The sequence below is a fragment of the Siniperca chuatsi genome, linkage group LG11 (assembly GCF_020085105.1).
Source record: "Siniperca chuatsi isolate FFG_IHB_CAS linkage group LG11, ASM2008510v1, whole genome shotgun sequence".
NCBI classification, from domain to species: domain Eukaryota; kingdom Metazoa; phylum Chordata; class Actinopteri; order Centrarchiformes; family Sinipercidae; genus Siniperca; species Siniperca chuatsi.
In genome coordinates, this window is record NC_058052.1 from 19,102,615 (window position 1) to 19,124,562 (window position 21,948).

At 40.2% G+C, this 21,948-nt stretch overlaps 1 protein-coding gene across 44 annotated transcripts in view; it reads left to right on the forward strand.

Annotated features, from left to right (window-relative positions):
* Nucleotides 1-21,948, forward strand: part of LOC122884239 (ankyrin-3-like) — a 132,527-nt gene that overhangs the window by 44,382 nt on the left and 66,197 nt on the right. The window contains exon 1 of one of the 44 annotated variants that reach the window (XM_044213850.1): nucleotides 14,317-14,391. The exons of 41 other annotated variants lie outside the window; for them this stretch is intronic. In XM_044213850.1, coding sequence (XP_044069785.1) covers nucleotides 14,332-14,391 — 60 coding nt within the window. In that variant the 5' untranslated portion in view covers nucleotides 14,317-14,331. Of the gene's footprint in view, nucleotides 1-14,316; nucleotides 14,392-14,501; nucleotides 15,038-21,948 lie in introns of those variants that run through there. 2 more of the 44 variants (XM_044213858.1, XM_044213871.1) reach the window with 2 other exon arrangements.

Here is a 21,948-nt window from a genome sequence, read left to right on the forward strand (position 1 = left end):
AATTTTGGGCTTTGGGAAATTGTGACGGACATTTTTCACAATTTTCTGACATGTTATAGACCAAACTATTCGATTAATCAAGTAAATATTCGCCAATTAAATAATTGTTACCTGAAATCTGAAAGGGAAATATGTCTTGTGTTCTGCATTTCCTGTTACTGGAATAAAGAGAGATCTGTCACCACTGAAACGCTGCCAATGTTAAACATAAAGCAGGGATGATGACTGTTATTGGATTGATGATGGTGAATCTTTGTTGTATCAGCTTTCACCTCACACATTCACCTTACACATTCATTTCATTACCAACATATAAGCCCGCTCTGCAGGATATAACTGAGTCATGGCAATTTCTCTCATTCCCCATGAGATAATAATTGTTCTACACTATCTCTGAATTGATAGCTAGCATTCCTTATTCTAACTCTTCTCTTACAGCCAATTTCACAAACACCCATCATGTTGAAAATAGAACAGCCCTACAGCAACTTCTAGCCAGCTCCCTTGATGATGTGTATTGCCATGTTGACAATCTCACACAGGATATTTTTGGTTTCCTTTCTGGTTGTTGTTCTGAGAAAAGCTCAACTAAGAGACGCCCCACCTTGTATCTGTGATCTCCCTCGTCTGTGTTTCACCATATCTCTATAGTAGTAATATGATTCCACCGAGCCGTTTCCTACCCGGAGGGCAGTGAGTAATAATACCAAAAGCTGCAGCATTGCTGATAGTCTATTTGTTACATTACATTACATTTAGTTAGCTGACGCTTTTATCCAAAGCGACTTACAATAAGTGCATTTCAACCATGTAGATACAACCCCAAAATTTCAAGAATCATGCCAGTACATCAACTTCATCAAATATGCTGAACTGCTTCAAGTGCTATGTTTAGAAACAATAAGAGATAGAGAAAGAGTTTTGTGTTTTTATGGGCCAAGGAGCAGTCTGAATAAATGCGTTTTCAGTCTGCGATGGAAGAAGTGTAGAGTTTCTGCTGTCCTGATGTCAATAACAATTATAGTTTGGACCTCTGTTTGAAATCCTTTATTGGGGTATTTCAGTTTTGAGGTTAAACACAACATTATTGGCACCTGTTGTAAAGTGCTGTATAATTTTAACTGTTTATCATCATGGTGATATTGTAGTTGTGCTGAAGTATTAATTAATTGATTAGTCCAAAACAAGGAATCTGAAGACATCACCTTGGACTCTGGGAAATAATGATGAGCATTTTCACTTTCTTTTCACAGATGAATCAATAGAAAAAGTTATCACTAGTTTTATTGTAGGATTCAGTCCCACAGGTTACTGTAAGAAATTATATACCACAGTAATAAAAAGTAGACACTACATTGTCGTCTTTGTCTATATGAAGTTCTATCGCACACTTTGCTATCTGTCAGCATGAATGCTTGATCTGATGCACCGAGACGCAGCAATATGAGTCAGGTTGTTGTTAGTGTTGCTGCTGACTAGGTTGCTGTCATCGTGTGTGTGTGTGTGTGTGTGTGTGTGTGTGTGTGCGCACATATATTGTATGTGTGTTGCTGACTGGGATGCTGTCAGCCATCTAGACACCCACAGTGCACTTTTAACTTTTCTGAGACCTTCCCTCCTAACAGCCAAATGGCCGCTCCAGCCGCTAGGAAAAACGGTGGACACACACACACACACACACATGTTGCTGAAGTGACCAATTAGAAGAAGTGTTGGAACTAAGCAGAAATGACACAGGCAACAACAGAAAAGGCTGTGTTTATTTTTCCTCTCACAGGGTCTGCGTGACTTTTATATCATTTAAGTCTTAACCCTTAAATTTATTGATAATCTATGATGGAATGTATTGGGTCAGAATGGATTTAAAGGCCTTTCAAAGCTTGTTGATTGGTCTGTTTGGTGATAGTCAACTGAATAAAATGACTGCAAAGAGTCATATACACATTATGGTGTGTTGGCATAATTGTGATTCAGCAGTTGAATTCAATGTCCCCATGAATGACCGATAATGTTATGAGTCAGGCCTTTTTACAACTGGTGCAGTGAGGAACTATGGTGCAAAAGGCTGATTGAATGGGTGGGGGGTTGAGATGTGTGTTTGTTTGTATAAATATGTGTATGTCTCGTGTGTAAATATACAGTATGTGTGTGTTTGTACATGTATCTGCGCTTGAATCTTTGTACTGTAGCCAAACCTTTCTGAATGTGTGTTTATGTGTAGATTACATACATGTTAATAGTACATAGAGTAGACACTTAAAGGTGAGCAGAGTGACTTTATCATTTGAGTTGACACTGTCATAGCCTCAAAGTGTCCTTATGGGAACACATAGCACCCTTAATGTGATAAAGCTGACCTCAATTTCTCTGTCACTGTTATTAAAATGTATGTCTCTCTGTCCTGTAGTGAGGGAACATAATGCTTGCCAATACCAATTTCACAACAAAGTAACCAACATGTAAGAAATGTGTCAAACACGTCACCTACTGAAATCATTTCAATAACTTGGATAACAGAAGATCTCTGTTTTATTAAACATTTCCATTTTGTTGATAACAGGTTTTCTCAGGAAATCTCTGAGAACAAAAGATAACCAAACAGAAACAATCAGTACAAAAAGAGAAATAAGACGAGACTGCAGAAAAAGATGAGGTAAAATTAAGTATACCGGATCAGAATCCACTTCAGTGAAGAGATCATACAGGACGATGATGCTGTGTTGTGTGTGTGTGTGTGTGTGTGTGTGTGTGTGTGTGTGCTGCTTTGTTGGCTGCTATAGCCAAGCTAACTGACTGTACCCATCAGTCGAGGTTGTGTCTTATTATAGGTCATTAGTCTCTCTGCTCAGCTGCGACCTTGACGCTACCTGCTGGAGCATGTATAGTAGGCAAAATGAGTGTGTGTGTGTGTGTGTGTGTGTGTGTGTGTGTGTGTAGTGTATTGCACTGCACAAAATAAGTGTTCAAGACTGCTTACTGTGTGTATACGCGTGTGTTAGAGCACACATGGCTGCAGCCTTGATGAGTGATGGATGGATGGACACAGGGGGGTCAGAGAGGGTCAGCCAACACACCCTCCTACAGAGGGGGGTGGGAAAGACTCACAAGGATGTCAGTCACAAATCTGAGTGCTACAGGACTAATGCTTGTCTAAAGTAAAAGTGCTGCCACCCACGATAAAAAACTGTCTGCCATGCAGGACAATAGGCTGAGTCCCAACTGCCAGCAGTCATTTATGGTCGTTGCCTTTTACCTACTCTGACAGTTACACAGTGATGTGCAAACCACGGGATATCAAGTTCTCACCCAGATATTGGGCTTACTGTGTTTGTGATGCATTAAAGGAATAGTTTGATACCGAGTCTCTGTTGGTTGCCTGCGCCCAGCCAAGAAACAACTTGATGTTTTTACACTTCGGTTTTTGTACACATTAAACAAATGAGATATAATGTGTTAATTAGTGAGCTTTAACGGTGCTGGTAGGCAGATTATGCTACCTCTGGACAGAACCAGGCCAGCTGTTTCCCCCTGCTTCCAGTCTTTGTGCTAAGTTAAGCTAAGCTAACCAGCTGTTGGTGGTAGCTTCATGTTTACATACACACGGGCACGAGAGTGGTGTCGATCTGGTATGCGATTCTAATCCAATACACGTCTTTTTGTCATTCAGCGAATATCTCCTCATGGTCTGCTGGCTGTCCGTTCAGTGTGTGTGCTGAAAAAAAATCCAGTGTTTGTACACAGCCCTGGCTCTGTAAATGGGAAATAAACAATGTGGCTCGGACCTAGCTACACAACACTATTCCAGCCATTCCAGTCATGATTTGCATGTCAGATAACGTTAAATGACTTGCACATTGACATTCTGCTAACTTTCTAGTTTGCCAAGATATGATATTGTTGTGATGTTTGATATAGTAGCAGGAGAGTTATGAATATCTCTGGAGTTGGTGTGCTGGCTCTGGGAAACGTCTCGTCCTCTCTGGCTGTTAGCTTCACAGCAGCAACTGCAGGGACAGTTTGCTTACCCACAACCTAGCTAATATTAGTTACATTACTTGCTCTTGTTCGCTCTATGTCATGGTATTTGTCATGGTATTGGATTTCTCCAGAATCACATACCCCACCTTTAACTCTCAGTATGTTCACACTTATTTTATTTTATACTTATACCTGGTACTTAATTTATTTTCTGACCTGTTTTTATAGTGTATTGTATTATATTATGTACTTTCTCCTGTGTGCACTGACGTAAAGGCGAGCTGCTGTAACAAAGAGTTTCCCTTCGGGATCAATAAAGTATTTCTGATTCTGATTCTGATGAAAGCATATAGTTCCCAAAATGTTGCAATATTACTTTAAAGAACAGTCCATGTGTCTAACCACTTACAGCACTGGTAAACCACATCATATTCCATGTCTGAATTATAATTTTCAAACACATTTTAGTGCACTGAGCGACCAAGGTCACAGTTTGTCATATGGGAAAAAGCTGTTTTTTGCTGGACATTGTGCAGCTTGATTTGATTCTTTGTCTGGTATAGTTCGCCAATATTACGGTGGAAGCTCTTGACCTAACAACTGATCAGAACAGGTATGATATGATACATACAATACGGTACAATAACCCTAACCCTGCCAGTTTCATTAAACTGTGTATCATATTCTGAAGGAAATACTGCACACTTTTAGTTGTAATTTTTGCACTTTGCTTTGTGAACTGTACAGTATCAGGTAGTAACTGATCAAAAGCTTTCTCTTTGGAACAGTCCTACTAACCATCAGCTGCACCTTTTAACCAGTTCTGTTTGACAGCTTGCATCCACTAAATAAACTGCTGTATTTATGCCTACATATCTGTGCAGTGTAAGGTTGACTTGCATGATGATCAAGCTGTTTTGCAAAATATCCATCCTTGTGTTATCTAAGTGAGCTGGAGTGCTTTCTGAGCTCAGCAGTGTAATGCGACGTCTAGGTTACTGTATTACTGTATACCAGTGGATCAAATTCATATTGCAGTGTTCCGCAGAAAGAAAACAGCCGACTAGAATTAACCCAGAGAGGACAAGAGGGAGATAGACATTCTGGATGATCTTGTACCACTCCCTCTATCGATTTCCGTGTCCCATGTCCTGTGCTAAATACAGCACAATTGGTAGAGAGACACTGCTCATAAGCATAACCTGCGTTAGAAAGAGAAATAGCAACAGAGAAAGCTTTCTTATTTTTCTTTTTTTCTTTAAGAAAGTCACATGATATAACTTTCAGGGCCATTCCACCTAAAGTGTAGAGACTAGGATTGTGGCACTGACATCTGCTGGTGTTATATTAATCTAAATGAGTTGCTCCAAGCAGACAGACTGAATGGCCATTCCACTGCTCCGTCCACTTAAATGTATTGAAATCCTTCTTCAGGCCACGCTTGACCCGTTTGACCCCTTAAACTCTCGTGACCTCAGGGATTGATGTCGTGGTTTGGTCATGGCACCATTATTGCTATAAGGGGCTGCTTTCCAACAGCTGACTAAACAAAACTAAATAAGCTTTTCAGACTTAAAATCTGAAATATATTTCAAAATGCGTTTATAGTGGTTTGTCTTTTGTGATATTGACCATTTTATAGCAACAAAAGGCAGGTGAATTTCTTTACTCACAACACTTGCATTGCCTGTCTTGTTGCCACATTTGGGGAGTGTTGCTGTTGTGAATTTGGGCCTCCCCATTCAACAGCCTATTAGGCTACTTTGTATTGCCTGAGGGGCAACTTGCTGTTTTAGCATCTAATAACCTTCTGTTTGCCAAGCAGAATCATCAGGATCTGAAAGACCATTACTCCAGTATAGGATAGTAGTTATGTGTAATAACATCTGCATTTGTGGAGGAGGGTACACAGATTTAAGAAGTATAAATGAAAGAGCAGCAGTTGTATTGGTGAGCATGTTGGACATTGGATAAATCAAATGTAAATCCCCTTTCACTCTCATACTTCCTCACAGTACTTCTTTCCCCTCTTTGATCTTCCTCTCCTCCTCTTTCAGACATCCTCCATGTCTGGATGGAGCATTTGGTCTGCTTGGCCTTGTGTCAAAGGGTGGATTAGAATATTGTACCCTAATTTTAACATGTTTACTGAGCCATCCGTGTGCGTGTGTATGTTTAGTTTAGGTCCTTGTGTGCACGTTTGTGTCTGTCTGCGTGTGTGTGTGTGTGCATGCATGCTGTGTGTAGACTAAGGGGGGTTCAGAGGGGACAGATGGCTTATGGTCTGCTCTCGTCTGGTGCTCTCTGCCTGCCAAAGATCAGGCGAAACCAGTTACAGCACTTCATACAGCCCTGCTCGACAGGCCAAAATAACAGACTTCTTTCTGTTTTATAGATAGCTACATGGGCTATCAAAATGTTATGGTGGAAGCTACAGAAATGACATTTACAGCAGATTTTGTTTTGTTTCACTGACAGACTATATTTGACAATGAATGCCTGGTTTTGTTCTTTGGCTCTTTGCTGTGGGAAAATATGTAGTTGGAAGATTACAACATAGTTTCTGACTGGCAGAGAGGCATGTGTTTATATGCCATCTTTCAAACTGCAAGACTTCGATAATTTATCAGGGGGAATTTCTAAAACTGCTTTGTCTGGTTTTCTCAGTTTAAAGGCATTATGAGCAAGTGTGTCCTGCATCAAACACTATCCCATTTTGCATGTCGATTTATTTGATTTTTAAAAAATACTGATTGTTAGTATTCTATGTTTTCCCTTATTTCCATTTTAAAGTTTTAGAAAACTAAAGAAATTCAAGTTGAATGCAAATAAGACTACATAATAATTTTTTACCTCCTTGTCACTGGTCAAATTGTCAAAGTTTTGCAAAAATGTTCCATAAAAATGAATGCATGGTCACACCCCAGTTACAGTAGGTGTTTCACTGAGAGCACTGACCTAAATGTATTTTTCTACCATAGTGGTTTTGTAAGAAGTGATAATGTGGACAAGAAGCTTTAAGACTTGGCTTTTTCCTCTCCATAAAGTCACAGTCTCTCTGTCTGCTGTAGGTGTCTCAGCAGAAAGATAATTATCACCACTACACACACACACATTGTACACAGTCGAAACACTCACACACCTGCTGTAGATACAGTGCAGTGTATCTGTGGTAGATCCACACACACACACAAATGTAATTTACTTATTTAAATTTACTGACTTAAATGATCTGGGTTTGTTAGTTAGTCTGCTGGTTCTTGAAGACTACTCAGACTTTATGGCTGGTAAAGACAGGGAGAAAGAGACATTGAGGTAGGCCTGACAAACAGGGCATTAAATGGACAGACAGACAGACTGGCAAAACATCTCAAGAGGCACCTTCAAACTTGATTATATAACTGTGAAAGTCATTTTGACTTCAATTTATCCATGCACTCTTGAATATAGAAGCCAACACAGAGACATTCAGTCTCTCACTCATTTCCAAACTACTTTTACTTACTGTAGCCCAGCTATGATGCTAAGTCAGTGGAACAAATAAGACATGTAGAAGGCTAGAATAAGCTAAATAACTTGTTGATGTCTGTCTGACATGGATACTAAGTTATCAGGTAGTTTAGAAATTTATATAGCATAGCACAGTCTTTCCCTGTCTGTTACACACACCCTTACATGGAAAGATCAAGTCCGCCATATATGCTCAGAAGAGGCCGTGATAGGAGAATACACATAATTAAGAGATATTGAATGGTGATGGCTGTGTATGGGAAAGGTAAGAACACAGGAGAAATAAGACAAAATGACCAAGAAGAATGCATACAGTAGAGATGGATGGAGGCAGTGGTACAATGGATGGGAGGGAGAAGAGACAGGGAAATTGAGAGGTGGAGGAAGATGGGAGGACAAGATGACCTAAAAGAGGGAGCATGGAGAGGAAAGAAAAGGATTATCAAAGCTTTTTCACATCTGTCCCTTCATCGCTACCAGTTCTTTTCCACCAGAAATTAATTTGAATAAGCTGATGGGAGGAATGGAGTGACGATCATCAGTAATGGATGTCTGCAGTTGATGAAGTGGTTTAATCATTCACCTTTGCATACTGTTTTGAAAGAGGCACAGAGAGCCATTTCTCTTGTCTCCTACATCATTAGAACAGCACAGAGTTATGGGGAGGAAGTGGAAGAAATAGAGTACCTTCTTGGAGCAAGCTGCATCGCCTTGTTCTTCCTTCTCTGGATCAGTGGCAGATCTAACGTCCTGGTAACAGATACCCTACAGCTTAAACTGGCGCAGCCCCCTTACAAACCGACGCAGAGGAAAAAGTCAATCTAATGATTGGATTAATCATGTCATATCATTTCAGACTGCTCAAGTTAAATATGACACCTCGAGAAACAGAAGAGCGAAAAAAATTGACAAGAAAGAATTTATCCATGTTCCTTTTGCGTACCTGTGCATGTATCTCTGTAAAGTGAGTTAGTGTGTCCGTATCTGTCATTTGCTATTGTATCTACATTACAGCATCAATTCGTGTATGCTGTGCAACTAGAGAAGCATGTGGCTGTAATGTCGAGTCAATAAGACTTTCCCCTAAATGAAGAATCCTCTGACCTGCTTACACAACACTTTTTCTTCTTCTTTGATTTTATATGTACTGTATAAAAAGCTAACTGATTTTCATTTTGGTGGGCTATTTTGAGTTTTTAAGCTCCATTAAAGAGTGAAGAGGGGAAAGTAGGGGACTACAGTAGTTACTGAGGTTCGTGATTAGGAAACTTGGTGATATCAGTATTTGTACTGTAAACCTTTGTCTTATTTCTGGTGTCTTTTCAATGGACTGATCTTTCTTTGTCATGTTTTTCCCACACACTCATTAAGGATTCAGAAATGTATGTGTCACATGTACCTCTTTCTTTTCCATATAGCTACATACACACATTTACAGTACAACTCATCTCAATTTCAGCTCCCGTGGCTCACGTATGCTACCTGCTGCTCGCACAAGATTGGCTCTTATTATTGGGAATCGTTATTTCAGTCTATCTACTGGTTAGTCATTTGCGTTTTTATGTCCCATTACTGCATCACAAAGAGTGGAAACTCACTCTTAAGAAAATGTCTCTGCAGAGAACTGCCTTTTTGACACAAAAGGTGTTTTAAGATGGTTTATGGACTTCTCTGTAGTCATTACCTTGAGATGGCTTCACTTCTCAGCTATGTGAACTGTGGATTATTGTAATTAAACAAAGGCTAGTTGTAACCTGGAGGTCTGTTTGGTAAAATACACATTTAAACTGTTAATAACTCCTAGATTTTGTGCTTGGGAACTCATATTTCAGATGTGTCTGCGTCTTGTACTGACTGCATTGTTGCAACGATGGTAATTCAATTCACAAATGAATTCACTAAGTTATAAAGCAGCTATACTCGCTCTACTGAGCGTTTTAGCATCTTTCAGCTCACAACTTAACTCTTTTAATTCACTCTCACAACTCTTACAGCATGTTTTTCTGCCACAGCAGACAGCTGTTTTTTAGAGAAAAAGCTCTAAAAACCCACTGTACACTACCTGCTCAGCACCAAAGTGCAGTGTGCTCAAACATTAAATAAAGTTTGAGCACAAAAATGTGGTAAAATGTTGATCGACACTCAGATCTTACCATTGCATGTACAGGTATACAGTAGTTAATTGTGGACTCAATTACTGCAAAACAAAGAATTAAGGTGATTCAACTACAAGTCCTGTTGCTGTTTGTTCTATTTCAGTGGAGCAAAACATTTAAAAGCCTTTTAACAAGCTCTGTTTTAAATTTGTTATCCTAGAAGTGCTTTATAAATATATACTACCAAGTACAGGTCTCCTTTGTCCAAAAAAAGGCCCACCTACACTCCTCTACAAGTGATAGACAAATCATATTTGTATATCATATAATTTGTCTTTTGTCAAAAGAAGCTTCCTACTTTGAAAGAAAACACCAGTTGTGGACACTTAGAAAATGTCACAGAGAGATCGGCTCTGTTTTATGCAGTTGTTGTGCAGGAGACTGTCCACCAGAGTCCAGTGTTTGACCGTTGAACAGAGTCTGCTGCAGGTCAAACTGAGGCTAGAGGAGGAAGAGCAGAGGGGAGAGGAGGAGGAGTTTGATGTATCTGACTTTGTGCCAGATTTAACTAAACTCTGGTATGTTGTTTAGTTTTCTTTGGTCTTTTGTCACTGGCCATGAGCCCTGTCCTTCTGTTTTCTAAGTCAGCCTCTGTCGCCATCAGTTTTTGTTCCTCTCTTGTTCTGTTTCTGTCTCACACTCATATGTCTCTCATATGTATAACCTTCCTATTGCTTTACTCTCACTATTTTCTGCCTCTCTTTTACTGTCTCTCCCCACTCTGACTTTTTCTCCTCTCAACCTTACCACCCCCTCCCCTTTCCTTTTACCTCTCCCCCTCCTCTGTGTGTATTTCATTGTCTCATTTCATTGTTTGCTCTTCTGGAGCCTGTTTTAGGGTGACTTTTTGGCGGGACAGCTATTGATCCAGCATGGTGCACTAATGTGTAGATTTCACCTGCATAGCTGACAAGTCAGTCGGATGAAATCCAATGCGACATTCAAGTTCTCCCCACGTCAGTGTCAGCATTATTGTCCCTGGTCCAAGACAGTAGAGAGACAGGAGACTTCATGTGTGCAGCAGTAGTAGAACTGCGAGACAACATATGGTAATAAGGTTGTAAATACTTTAATTTTGTCACCTCAGCATGCCTCAAACAGCTTCAAAACAAGCCCAATAGGATTGTAGGATTTAAAATGATTCTGTAGATATTTTACTTAGGTCTACGTTGCAGGGCTTTTCTAATAAAGTAATAACTTGATAATTAATCTGACGAATATATATAGTACGTTAGCCAAACTGGGCAGTGTTGGTGCATGATGTGTCCGAGGTTTGCTTATTCACTCGCTGCTCTAGTTGAATGGTTCACCTATTTTCCTTTTCAAGTTCCCTCCGTCTCTTCTCCTCTTTCTATCCTTTCTACCCTTCCTCTCAGCTCCCTCCCTCACTTCCCCTCCTTCTCCCCTCCCTCCCCGGCAGTTTCATGTCCCAGGTGACAGAGGGGAGCTGTGCCCTTGAGCGAGCTCCGTGCAGCAGGAACAGTAAATATCCGTCTGTGTATTGTATGTTCTCTACAAATATTGAGGATACTCCCCAGAATGAGGACGGTGTGATATTTTATAGCTCCTCTGAGATGGCTGAGCTCGCCTAGTATGTTTGTGAAACCAGGAAAGAGCAGGGAGACAACTGGATTAGCCCAGAGCCATTTCTATTCCCTTTTAATTTATAAGCATATCTGTTTTTTTATGGTTGGATGTCACAAGCATAATACAGTTCTAGAGAAAAACACTAATTCCAAAAAATATGACAGTGGTTTTGATTGGTACTCTTGGTGCTCAAGCTCCTGGTGGACAATAAATCAATATATTTGTGATATAAGAGCTAACATGGTCTTGGTTTAGTTATTTAAATAACAAGATATATCTTAAATGTTGTCTTTTCCAGGTATTTAAGGCTATGTTACAGCCAAATGATTTTCTAAGCTTATGTGGCCATCATTTTCACATTACAAATTATTTTGTAAGTGTCTCTTAAAGCACCAGTAATGATTACTGTCAATATAGCCTATTGCTAACTCCTTTTCCAAACTTTATTTATTGAGTTTCCCAACAGATAACAACTAGCAAGTCTGTTGTGCAAATAAATAAATACATGAATACAATGCAAAATAACACACAAATGCCACCACAAGAAAAATATCCATTCAGCATCTAATTGCAATGTGATTTGTATAGATGATGTATCAAGCCATAGTGTGTGTGTGTGTGTGTGTGTATGATTGTTGACAGGCACTAACATGACAGAGGTGCTGTGTGTGTGCAAGCGCAACTGTGTCAAAAGAGATAATTTTCCATAAGTAGGCTTGACTCCCTTCCTCTTCTGTTGTAACCTCCTCCAGTAGCCATGGTAACCCTGCCGTTTCCAATGAAGGCTGCTCACTGCAGTGTTAGCGTGAAGGGGCCTGTGATCCACCAATCACATGTTCAACACACCTCTTCTGGTCCAGAGCATCTGTCACTCCCTCTGTCCGCTCTCACGTACACCACTCTCTGTCTCTCTCTCTCCTTTTCAATTTCTCTCACTCTTGCTCTCTTTATCTTTCGTCTGAAATACCCATAATGCTATGTGACTGTCTATTCTGTCTGTGTGAATGTGTACGTTTGTGTGTTGTGTGTTTCTGGCAGAACAGCAGCATTCCTGCCATAAATAACACTTATGGGTGTGATAAGGATTGGCTGTGTTTATCATTTATTATCCAAATACCACAGGCAGAAGGAAAGAGTGACCACATAGCGGTGTGTCCCAGGGAGTTTCCATATGCTGGAAGTTAATGACCACAGCATTTGTTTACACATCTGTTGAGAGCAGCTTTTCCACTGACTTGAATATCCCTAGGAATTATGCTTTTATTGAACGATTCTGCACAGCAGTAGAAGTGTTGAGGTCATGGTGGTGGATGGGCATTTCGTGGGTCTGACCTTCATGCCAGAGACCAAAGTTTGCATTCTGTCACATACACGATCACTTTTTTTTTTCAAATATGACCATGATCTTTTCCTAACATTAACCAAGTGTTTTAGTTGCCTAACCATCCATCCATCCATCCATCCACCTTAACCATATTTCACTCTCATGTCTTTCTGGTAAATACCAAGCTACAGCCAGCAGCTGGTTAGCTTAGCTTATCATAAAGACTGGAAACAGGGGGAAACAGTTAGCCTGTCCAAAGGTAACAAAGTCCACTCACCAGCACCACTAAATCTCACTAATGTAATTAACACATTATATCTTGTTTTTTTAACACAAAAACTGAAGTATTAAATCCAGTTTTACGGGAGGTTGGCCAGGTGCAGTCATTGCTGGATATTCCATCAGTTGCCTGGCAAACCCACGGTGTTAACAACACTCCAGGAAGTGACTGCACCTGGTCAAGAATAAAAACATTTTTCGACTTTGGTTTTTGTACAGATGTCTTGTATGGTATCAATCTTCTTATGTCTCAGCAAGAAAGCGACTAAACGTATTTCCCTGAATGTTGAACTATTCCTTTAATTTATGAGTCATTCATAGATAGTTTAATTTGTATATTTTTTGACACCTATAGGGTAAAACGATCAGTATTTCACAATAAATAACATATGATTATGGAAAGGTCTCAAAAATAAATAGAACTTTGTGTAGCAGAATATGTTTTTTGATTCTTTGCTACCCAATTAATCATCACATGACCCCTCAGATTTATCTTGTGACTCCTCTGGGAGTCCTGACACCCAGTGTGGTAACCATTGGTCTGATATCAACATTCTGTGATAGGGGTTGATTTATCATGGAAAAATAGTTTTGCTTCCCTAAAGGTAAAAAGGTTTAAGAACACTATACAGTTGTGGGTGGTCCTCCAAGATAAGATAATCAGATCACTTACAGGTGTAATAACCCAAGATCAAACATATAACATGTATATGCTATGCATGTTACGCTTAACCTTAACTGTCTTTTCCCTTTCGCTCACACAGATAGTGATCAGATCCAGGCTCTTTATGTATATTTTCCAGGAGAGCAGATATCTTCCTGTGCTGGGGCTCAGCTAGAAAGGATTTGTGAGGAGAAATCAGTGGGGGTGAGCTTCTCATCCCCAGCTCCCACTCAGCTGACTGCAGTGGGGCGTGTCTGCTGAGGGGTGAGAGGTGGGAGGACAGAGGGTGTCCCTAATACCAAAGGAAAAGCCCCTAATCCCCTATTATGTCCCCATTGAATGTTTGGGGGGGGACCGATCCACCCGCCCCAAAATAGCGTCTGGTGTTATTGTTGTTGTTCTGTGCCGTTGTTGGACTCGTAACCCCCCCAGTAGACACACATAGTCACTACTACTTGCTCCCATACATTGAGATCCCCCTGGTTGATTTCATGCAACCAGGTAGAGCAAAACCCAGTCTGGACATACACACTCATGCTGGTCTTTGTTAGGGGGAAAATAGCTGATAAGCAGGATGACAATAAAGAGCCGCATGCTAGTAGAGGCTGAGGGAGGCAGGGAGAGTGAAACAGAGAGAATGAGTGGGAGGGAAAGAGGGAGAGTGGGTGGGATAACAAGAGGGGGGGTTGACATATCCCAGTTGAGTCATTTTAGCTAAAGTATTTGTTTCAGCTGCTATTTTCAGTTTGCCCCCTCTAACTGCCTGCCTCTTCCCCAACCTTGGATATGAAGATCACACTGATGCCCCCCACCCCCCACCCCCTTCAGAATAAATGAAGGTGAGGAAGAAAAGGAATGAGGCAGAGAGGGAGGGAGAAGCCTCAGCTATTATGGTAAGTCAGGGTGCTCTTCCTGCACCCTCCGCGTTCGAAGATGCTTTTTGGGGCAGGGGCCAGCTTCTGCGAGGCAGCAGGGATTTACCCTTATTGACACATTTTTAAAAAAGAGAGAGATAGAGAGGGAACAGGGAGAGAGAGAGGCAGCAGAGGGGATTTGGCGTGTGTCCTTTCTGCAGCGTGAAAGACTGCAAGATGCTCAGCACTGTGTTTAATAACCACAGGAGATAGACCCCTCTCGTCTCCTTTCCTCTGCACCCGGCGTCCTCTTCTTTTCCCCCCTTACTCACTTCCTTCCACCATCCCTCTCTCTTGTGTGCAGGGCATCGACCACACAGCGGAACTGTTGTGTCTACAACCTCCAGTGCTAGCATTTGTTGATGTGCTTTATTTTTTTTTACTCTGTTACCTGAGCCAATGGCACCTTGCTCTTTCCTCTGAGTGGGATGGGTGCCCATGAGGTTAAGATAAGGACAGAGCTAACTGACTGACTGACTGAATAGATGACTGGTTGGCTGTTTGGCTGCTTGGCTGGCTGGCCACTCTGAGCTCAGGTTTCACACCTCTTCACACAGAGGAGAGAGAGAAAGAGGGAAAGAAGGTGAACATGGCTGTGGAAGAGGGTGCTGTCTTCCTAACACAAGTGAGTAGTGCTAACATTTGGATTTATTCTCACATTTTTAATGCTATTGTTTATTTCTGAAAACTTAGATTTGTGTAAGAGAGAAATGTAAGAGAGGTTATTTACTGTCTCAGCGGTTGACAATGTAAATTCAGTGGTGCACCAAACCATTAGAATGACCTAGTCCTTTATCATTCATTAGGACTGAATGGGTGTTTGGGTGTGTATGAACATGGAAAGCTGATCTGTTGCACTCAGATGTAAAGTGTATGTTTGTCTGCAGAGTAATAACATGCAGGAGTTTTTCCGCACACATCAGGGAGTTTGGTGTCTAGACAGTTAATTGCCCATACACCCGCATGTTCATGTTGTCTATATAGAGGTGTGTAAATTATTGAACTTTGGATGCATTTTCTTGTAAAGGAATAGTTTGACATTTTGGGAAATAAGTTTATTTGCTTTCTCAGACATAGATTTAACAAACAAGATATACCGCAACGTGTTACTTAGTGAGCTTTTTTTTTTACTTTTGGACAGAGCCAGGCTAGCTGTTACCTCCTGTTTCCAGTCTCGATGGAAGTTAGCTGGATCCAGCTTCATATTTAGCATATTGACATGAGAGTGATATCAATCTTCTCATTTAACTAGTGGCAAGACAGAAAATAAATGTATTTCCCAAAATGTCAAAGTTTTTCTTTAAGATGGAAGAAAAGCATGTGGTGTGGTATGTAGGGCTTGTTTTTAGTGCTTTAAGGAATTCACTCACCAGTATCTTAAAGCAGCTATAATCGATATTTTAATAATAACAATGTATGAAATGACAATGTGAAAACAATATGATGTGAAAGGGGTCTCATAGTGATGAATCTACAGATAATTATCACCTGAATATGCAGTTCCCCTCTGCTTTTCTGGGGCTTTATAGTGACTTTCAGCTCACTGTTTAGCTGTCCAATCCGCAACTTTTCTGTTTTGGTTCACTCTCACCACTCTCATATTGTTGTTTCAGGCCGCAGCAGGCAGCTGTTTTTAGCGAAAAAGTTCTAAAAACCAACTGTACACTACCTGATCAGCACCAAACAGCAGACAGACACAGTTAGTGACTAGCTCATGAACATAGTGAAGTATTTAGCTACTAAAGAGCCAGATATTTCCCTCTGGAGTTGGTAGAGATGAAAAATACAGCTAAAAGGAGAATGACTATTGGACTTACATTCATTAGATGTACAGAAACATAACTCCAATTGAATGATAATGTTGCATCGTAACTGCTGGATGTGTAAATAAGCAACTGCTTGCAGTTCGCCATATCAACTTAAAAAGTGATAATATGTCAATGTTGTGTTTACAGCTCGTTTTTACTGCCCCCAAGTGCCCAAAAAAGAAAATGGGACAGAAAATGTTGAAATGAAGAACATTTGAAAAAAGCTATTATAGAATTACAGTAGATACTGTAAAGATACTGTGTGAGCTTTTTTTTCCTCAGTAAAGCTCTCTTTCAATGGAAAATGCTGTGAGAAACATTTATGTGAAACACTTCATAGATCCAGGAAGTGATTTACTCACATGCTCATTCATTCATTCATGATAGGCATGATACATTCAACTACTTATCTCCTCTTTGCAGTGCTCCGGAAAAGTCTGGTGCTTTCCATCAGCAACACTACTACAACAGAAGGATGTTTTAGAGTGATGTAGATGCTTAAGATAACAGCATACAATATTTACAGTCATGAGAGCTGTGAAGCAGATGTTGATGCACTGTACATAGAACATCTTGTACATCTGACATCTGAGGAGGCTCTAAAATGAAAGATTCCTGTTATAGATTACCATTCATTGTGTTGGCAATAACATGCTTTGCATCCATAACTCTTCAAGCCTTAATAATGATTTTCTAGTATGGGCATATTGACAGTGAAACAGGGGCATTAATTCATCAATAGCTTTGCTATATTTAGCCTTGAGAGAAAGAGAGAAATCAAGATACTATGAGGGACTAAGCAGGGCAGGGGATTTGGGAAATCTGACAGTTTAGAGATGAGATAAATGGATGTGGTGGTTGGTGGGGTGAGGTTCGTTGGCCCGGTTGGTGTTGTGGCCTACCACTGGATGTCCCTGGCTTTATGCTGGTAGAGCTGTGGAGCTCTGTGTGTTTTGTGCTGTCAGGAGAGAAGGGGATCAAGTAAAACAATACAGCCACTGCTGGTCTGGTTCTCCTCTTCTAAGCTCACTCAGTTCCCCCAGAGCCTACACCAATGACACCAACATGCCCTTCGTGTTTACGTTTGTGTGTACATATTTTTGTCTTCATGCTTTTCAAGTGAACACTGTCCAAAAGTGTGTGCAGACATGTATGTATTGGTGTATCCTGCATCCATGGATGCAGTGCAAAATGCTGCATGAGTTTCTGTTTGGTTACATGCTCAGTGCAGAGTGCCAAACTGACATCATCGCAGTCCGGCAGCCCGGGGGATATCAGTCTTTATACATCTAAATATCCTCTATCCATCTAGACTATCACTGCATTGATGTCATGAGGATAAGAAGTGCCAAGTACAGATTCAGCAGAAATGAAAACAAATGCTCTGCAGCTCCAAAACGTCATGAATCTCAATACTCACTGCCCAGCCTCTATTTGAGATCATGACAGATACTGGGTCCCAGTTCCATAGTACATACTACTTGTATACGCTATGTGTTATATTGTATTTTGCAGTTAGTACAACAAATCAATATACTTTATCAATTTATCCTAGAAGCAAATGATACGTGTGAATGTGTGCACCGTTGGACATCAAACTGCAATTTTGGAATGCTACTGCCAATTAAACTTAAAAAAAAAAGAGAAAGCAAATTAATGAATGCTTAATTTTTTATTTTTTTTGTCCAAAATCCTTCTGCAGCTGTGTCATCACTGTTTACAATTTATTCTAATGTTTTGCAGCTGCAAGTAGCTCTTCCATGCCATTTGTCCAAGTCATTGTGGGACAGTATAGCGTTCAACAGCACACTCAAAAATCAAGTGTTTTTTTTTTCCTATACTGTCTTTTGTTAGTATGCTTAATTGTGTCACTTTTTAATTGTGAACCCACTATATACTCAAAACCTGCTTAAAATTTGAATGTAGTTTTGAGTTGTGATACAACTTGTCTTTCTCCAAGTCTTTCTCTATTAATGGGTTGTTCATCTTCAAAGATTTTGATTGAAAAGTCTGACTCTTAACAAAAACAAATAGAGATGCAGTAATCTGATCACACCTACATATTTCGGCCCTTCAACTGGCAATACTAAGGCCCCACCGCTATGTAGTGCTTCAGTTTTTCCTCTCCCTTTTAAAGAGCATCTGCAGACACCAGGCAGTGACCAGAGGGCATTTTTAATTACAACTGAGATGGTTAATTGTCATTTTTACAGCGACTTACCCGGAAATTAGCTGCATTTTTGACTTTATAAGACTGTAATTGGGAATTATATAATTCTCAGCTTTTTCGGTTATCACTTGTGTGTCAGATTTCTCTCTCTCTCTGTCTCTCTCTCATCCTCTCCCTTCAATCTAACATTAGACTAATGCTTTCCTTCAGGCTTAACCTAGTCTTTAATGGCCCCATTTTCTTTGAACCTCTGATCTCTGGAGGCTTAATGATATTTCTCTTACTAATCTCTTGCCCCGTCCTGTGTAATGCTTCATTCACAAAGACTTCAAGATCCCTCATGTTGGACATAGATGGGATGTGGATGGAGGGTTGGACATGTTGGTCACTGGTTTTCACTTCAGGAATTAAAGGATAAAATGATGAGAGCAATGAATAGTAATTTATGGAGGAAGACTACTTAATCTGTTGGCAAACTTGGGCAGATGCAGAAGGAGAAGCAAAGAGCACTGCGTGATATTTAAAACATTATTGCAAAACGGTAACCTTTGAAAAAACATGTAAACTTTAAAAATGCTCTTAGACCTCCATATTTTTAGAGTGTATCTGTTTGAGTGAGAGCATGTATGCTTGTAGGGATTTCTGTAAGTGTGTTAATATTTCATTGTTGTGTTATGTAGTACCACATATACCACCTATCTGCCAACACAAGCCAACCAATGGTCTTCAATTAAATATCTGCGTTGAACGATTAAAAGAAGAGTACAAGACTACAGTATTACATATGTTTGACTTCCATAATATCTGATGGTGTAAGTCACTCAGTAGTTGTCAGGCATGCAGCCTGTCCACAGCGGTGTGATCCGTGTATTTCCATGTCAGAGGTTTTAGAGCGGTGAAGCATTTGGTGACACTCAACAAAGCCTGAGAGTTGTGGGTCACACAGGAACGCACTACACAGCATGGCACACACTTAAGGACACATGTCGGTTATGTAAGAAACAGAACAACTGTTGGGATGTTTACCAGCATGCAGACGTGCACACATTCTGCACAGAAATTGTATTATGTGGAGAGACTTTGACTTGAATAATTGATGATGTAGCTAGGACTGATGGTGATATTCTGAGTGAAATATTAGATCATCTTGGAGTTGGAGTCGGGCATAAACTAGCTTTCAGTCAGAAAGTCAAGTAAAAGTATTCTTAGTGCACATTTAAAAACTATGTGAAGTTTTTTAAAAAAGCTATAAAAAATTGTCTAAATTGTATAAATTATTGTCTCCTCTTTATTGACAGATTTTGCAACTTAAAAAAAACTGCCCTGCAAATAGTATTAGTAAAACACCAGAAAAAGATGATGGAGAAGAACGGCAAGAAAGAGACGAAGAAAAATAAGAAGTTGTAAAAGTTAAAATAAGTGTATGAAGTTTCTTTTGGGGGAATGACGCCATGGTCTTGCTCAGTTTATATTCCCTTCTTGTTAGCATTGCTTTGTTTTCATTCTTGCAGGGCACCACTTGTAAATAATCGTCACTATGAATCATGTTGATATCATACGATATGTAGACAGTATTATCTAAAAAAAGTGCAGGGTATTTACTTCAGTGACAGTGTTGAGGTGTGACACTGTGATGAGAGAGAGCTGGTGGAGAGTGCCTGCTGGCTGGGTTTAGACTGGATGGGAGCCAAAGTGTTTCTAACAGGTCATCATGAAGGACGCTGATTCTTGGTGTCCATGAGTAACAAGCAGAAGACCTCATTCAAGGAGTATAGTCGGTCTTTGTTTTTTCTAGAATGTTGAATTATAATATAGAATGAAGTCATATTTAGATGATAAATTGTGTTATATCAGCTATTGGGATATACTGGTGTGTTTTTGAATTACAGCCCTTTTTGATTAGACTTTTTAGTTTGCTGTTCATCGCTGTTGGATATTAAATATGTTGGTCTTTTCCTGGTTGACATCCTGAATAATAGAAACACAACACCATCTAGTACACAAGCAAATGAGTTCTGAAGCTGAGATGGTTCATTTGCATCTAAAACATTTTGTAGTTACAGGAGATTCAGGCCACTGCACTGGGTGTTTGAGTTTTCTCAGTCAATGGCCTATTTCCCTATAAAGTGCAGCTGTGCCAGTATTAATGATTCTTTTGCAGCTGCTACTCTCACTTAACTCACTCATAAATAATTTTAAGCTTATATTATACTTAACTTTTTACACTTTTATAATGTTATTTCTGCATGTGCATCTATTAATGGTAGTGGTTGTATATTTCTTGAAACTGTTCTTGACCCATGGCTCATATTTGTGCTGGTTCATATTCTGTGCCAGTGACACAGTCTGTTGTCTTCATGACTTTTCTCTAACAGAAATATAATTTATTATTTATTTATCATTTAGTGCTATCAAACAGGTAAATGGGCTGTACTTGTATAGCGGCTTTCTAGTCTTTCCAACTACTCAAAGCGCTTCACACTACATATCACATTCACCCCATTCACACACTGATGGCGGGTGCCAATTGCTCATCAGTTCAAAGGAACTAACTCATTCACACACACTCACACACCGAACGCACAGCCCTTGAGAGCAATTTGGGGTTCAGTGTCTTGATTTGGGGTTCAGTGTCTTGGTGTCTCAGTGTTCAGGTCTCTGGGGGTTGGGGTTATGGAAAAAGGAAGAAGACATTTCTAGATGTGGGCTGAAATATGAGCTTTAGCTTAATTGTTTCTTGTAATCAGGAAATGACTGGGTTTCCAGTTAACACTGTTTCATCTGCCATTATTTTGTTTGTGTACACATGCGTGCATGAGCACACACAGACACAAATATTTTCCTCTCACGGTTTTATACAGCAGTGGAACAATCTGATGCTGGATGTCTTGTTCACTTACATTTTGGCTTTGGGTCAGATCCCTCTATGTTCGTCAGAGTTATTTTTGGCAAAGCACGGCGGGGGGGGGGGTAGAGAGTACAACGTTGGATAACCGCTCGTACCGTTTGGCCCTGCTGAGTTTATCCTAAGTGTCTCTGGACACAAGGCTAAATTTAGCAGGTCTGGGCTTTTGATAATTCAGGGGTATTTGGTTTTTGAGCCTCTATTATGGAGCAGCATATCACAGCTTCTCTCCCTCCTGCTCTCAGCGGCTCCAGTGCTGAGTTTTACAAAATGCTCTTTGCAAGGCTAGTGTGAAGAAGGAAGACAAAATGTGCAGAGCTTGCTGTGTGTCATTTTATGTCAAACCCAATGTCCTAAGAGCCAACATGAACACAGAAAAGAAACACAACCTCCCTCTCTTCTTCCTCTCTTTTTTCTTTTTAGCTCTCTCTCTCTCTCTCTCTCTCTCTCTCTCTCTCTCTCTCTCTCTCTCTCTCTCTCGCACGCACGCACGCACGCACGCACGCACGCACGCACGCACGCACGCACGCAGGCAGGCACAACATACACATGCACACCACATTTGTTATAGGGGCAAAAACATGCTTGCCTCATCATTTTATTTTGGTGTGGAAAGCCCTATTTCTGTAGTGAAATAAAGGACAGCCAAGTAG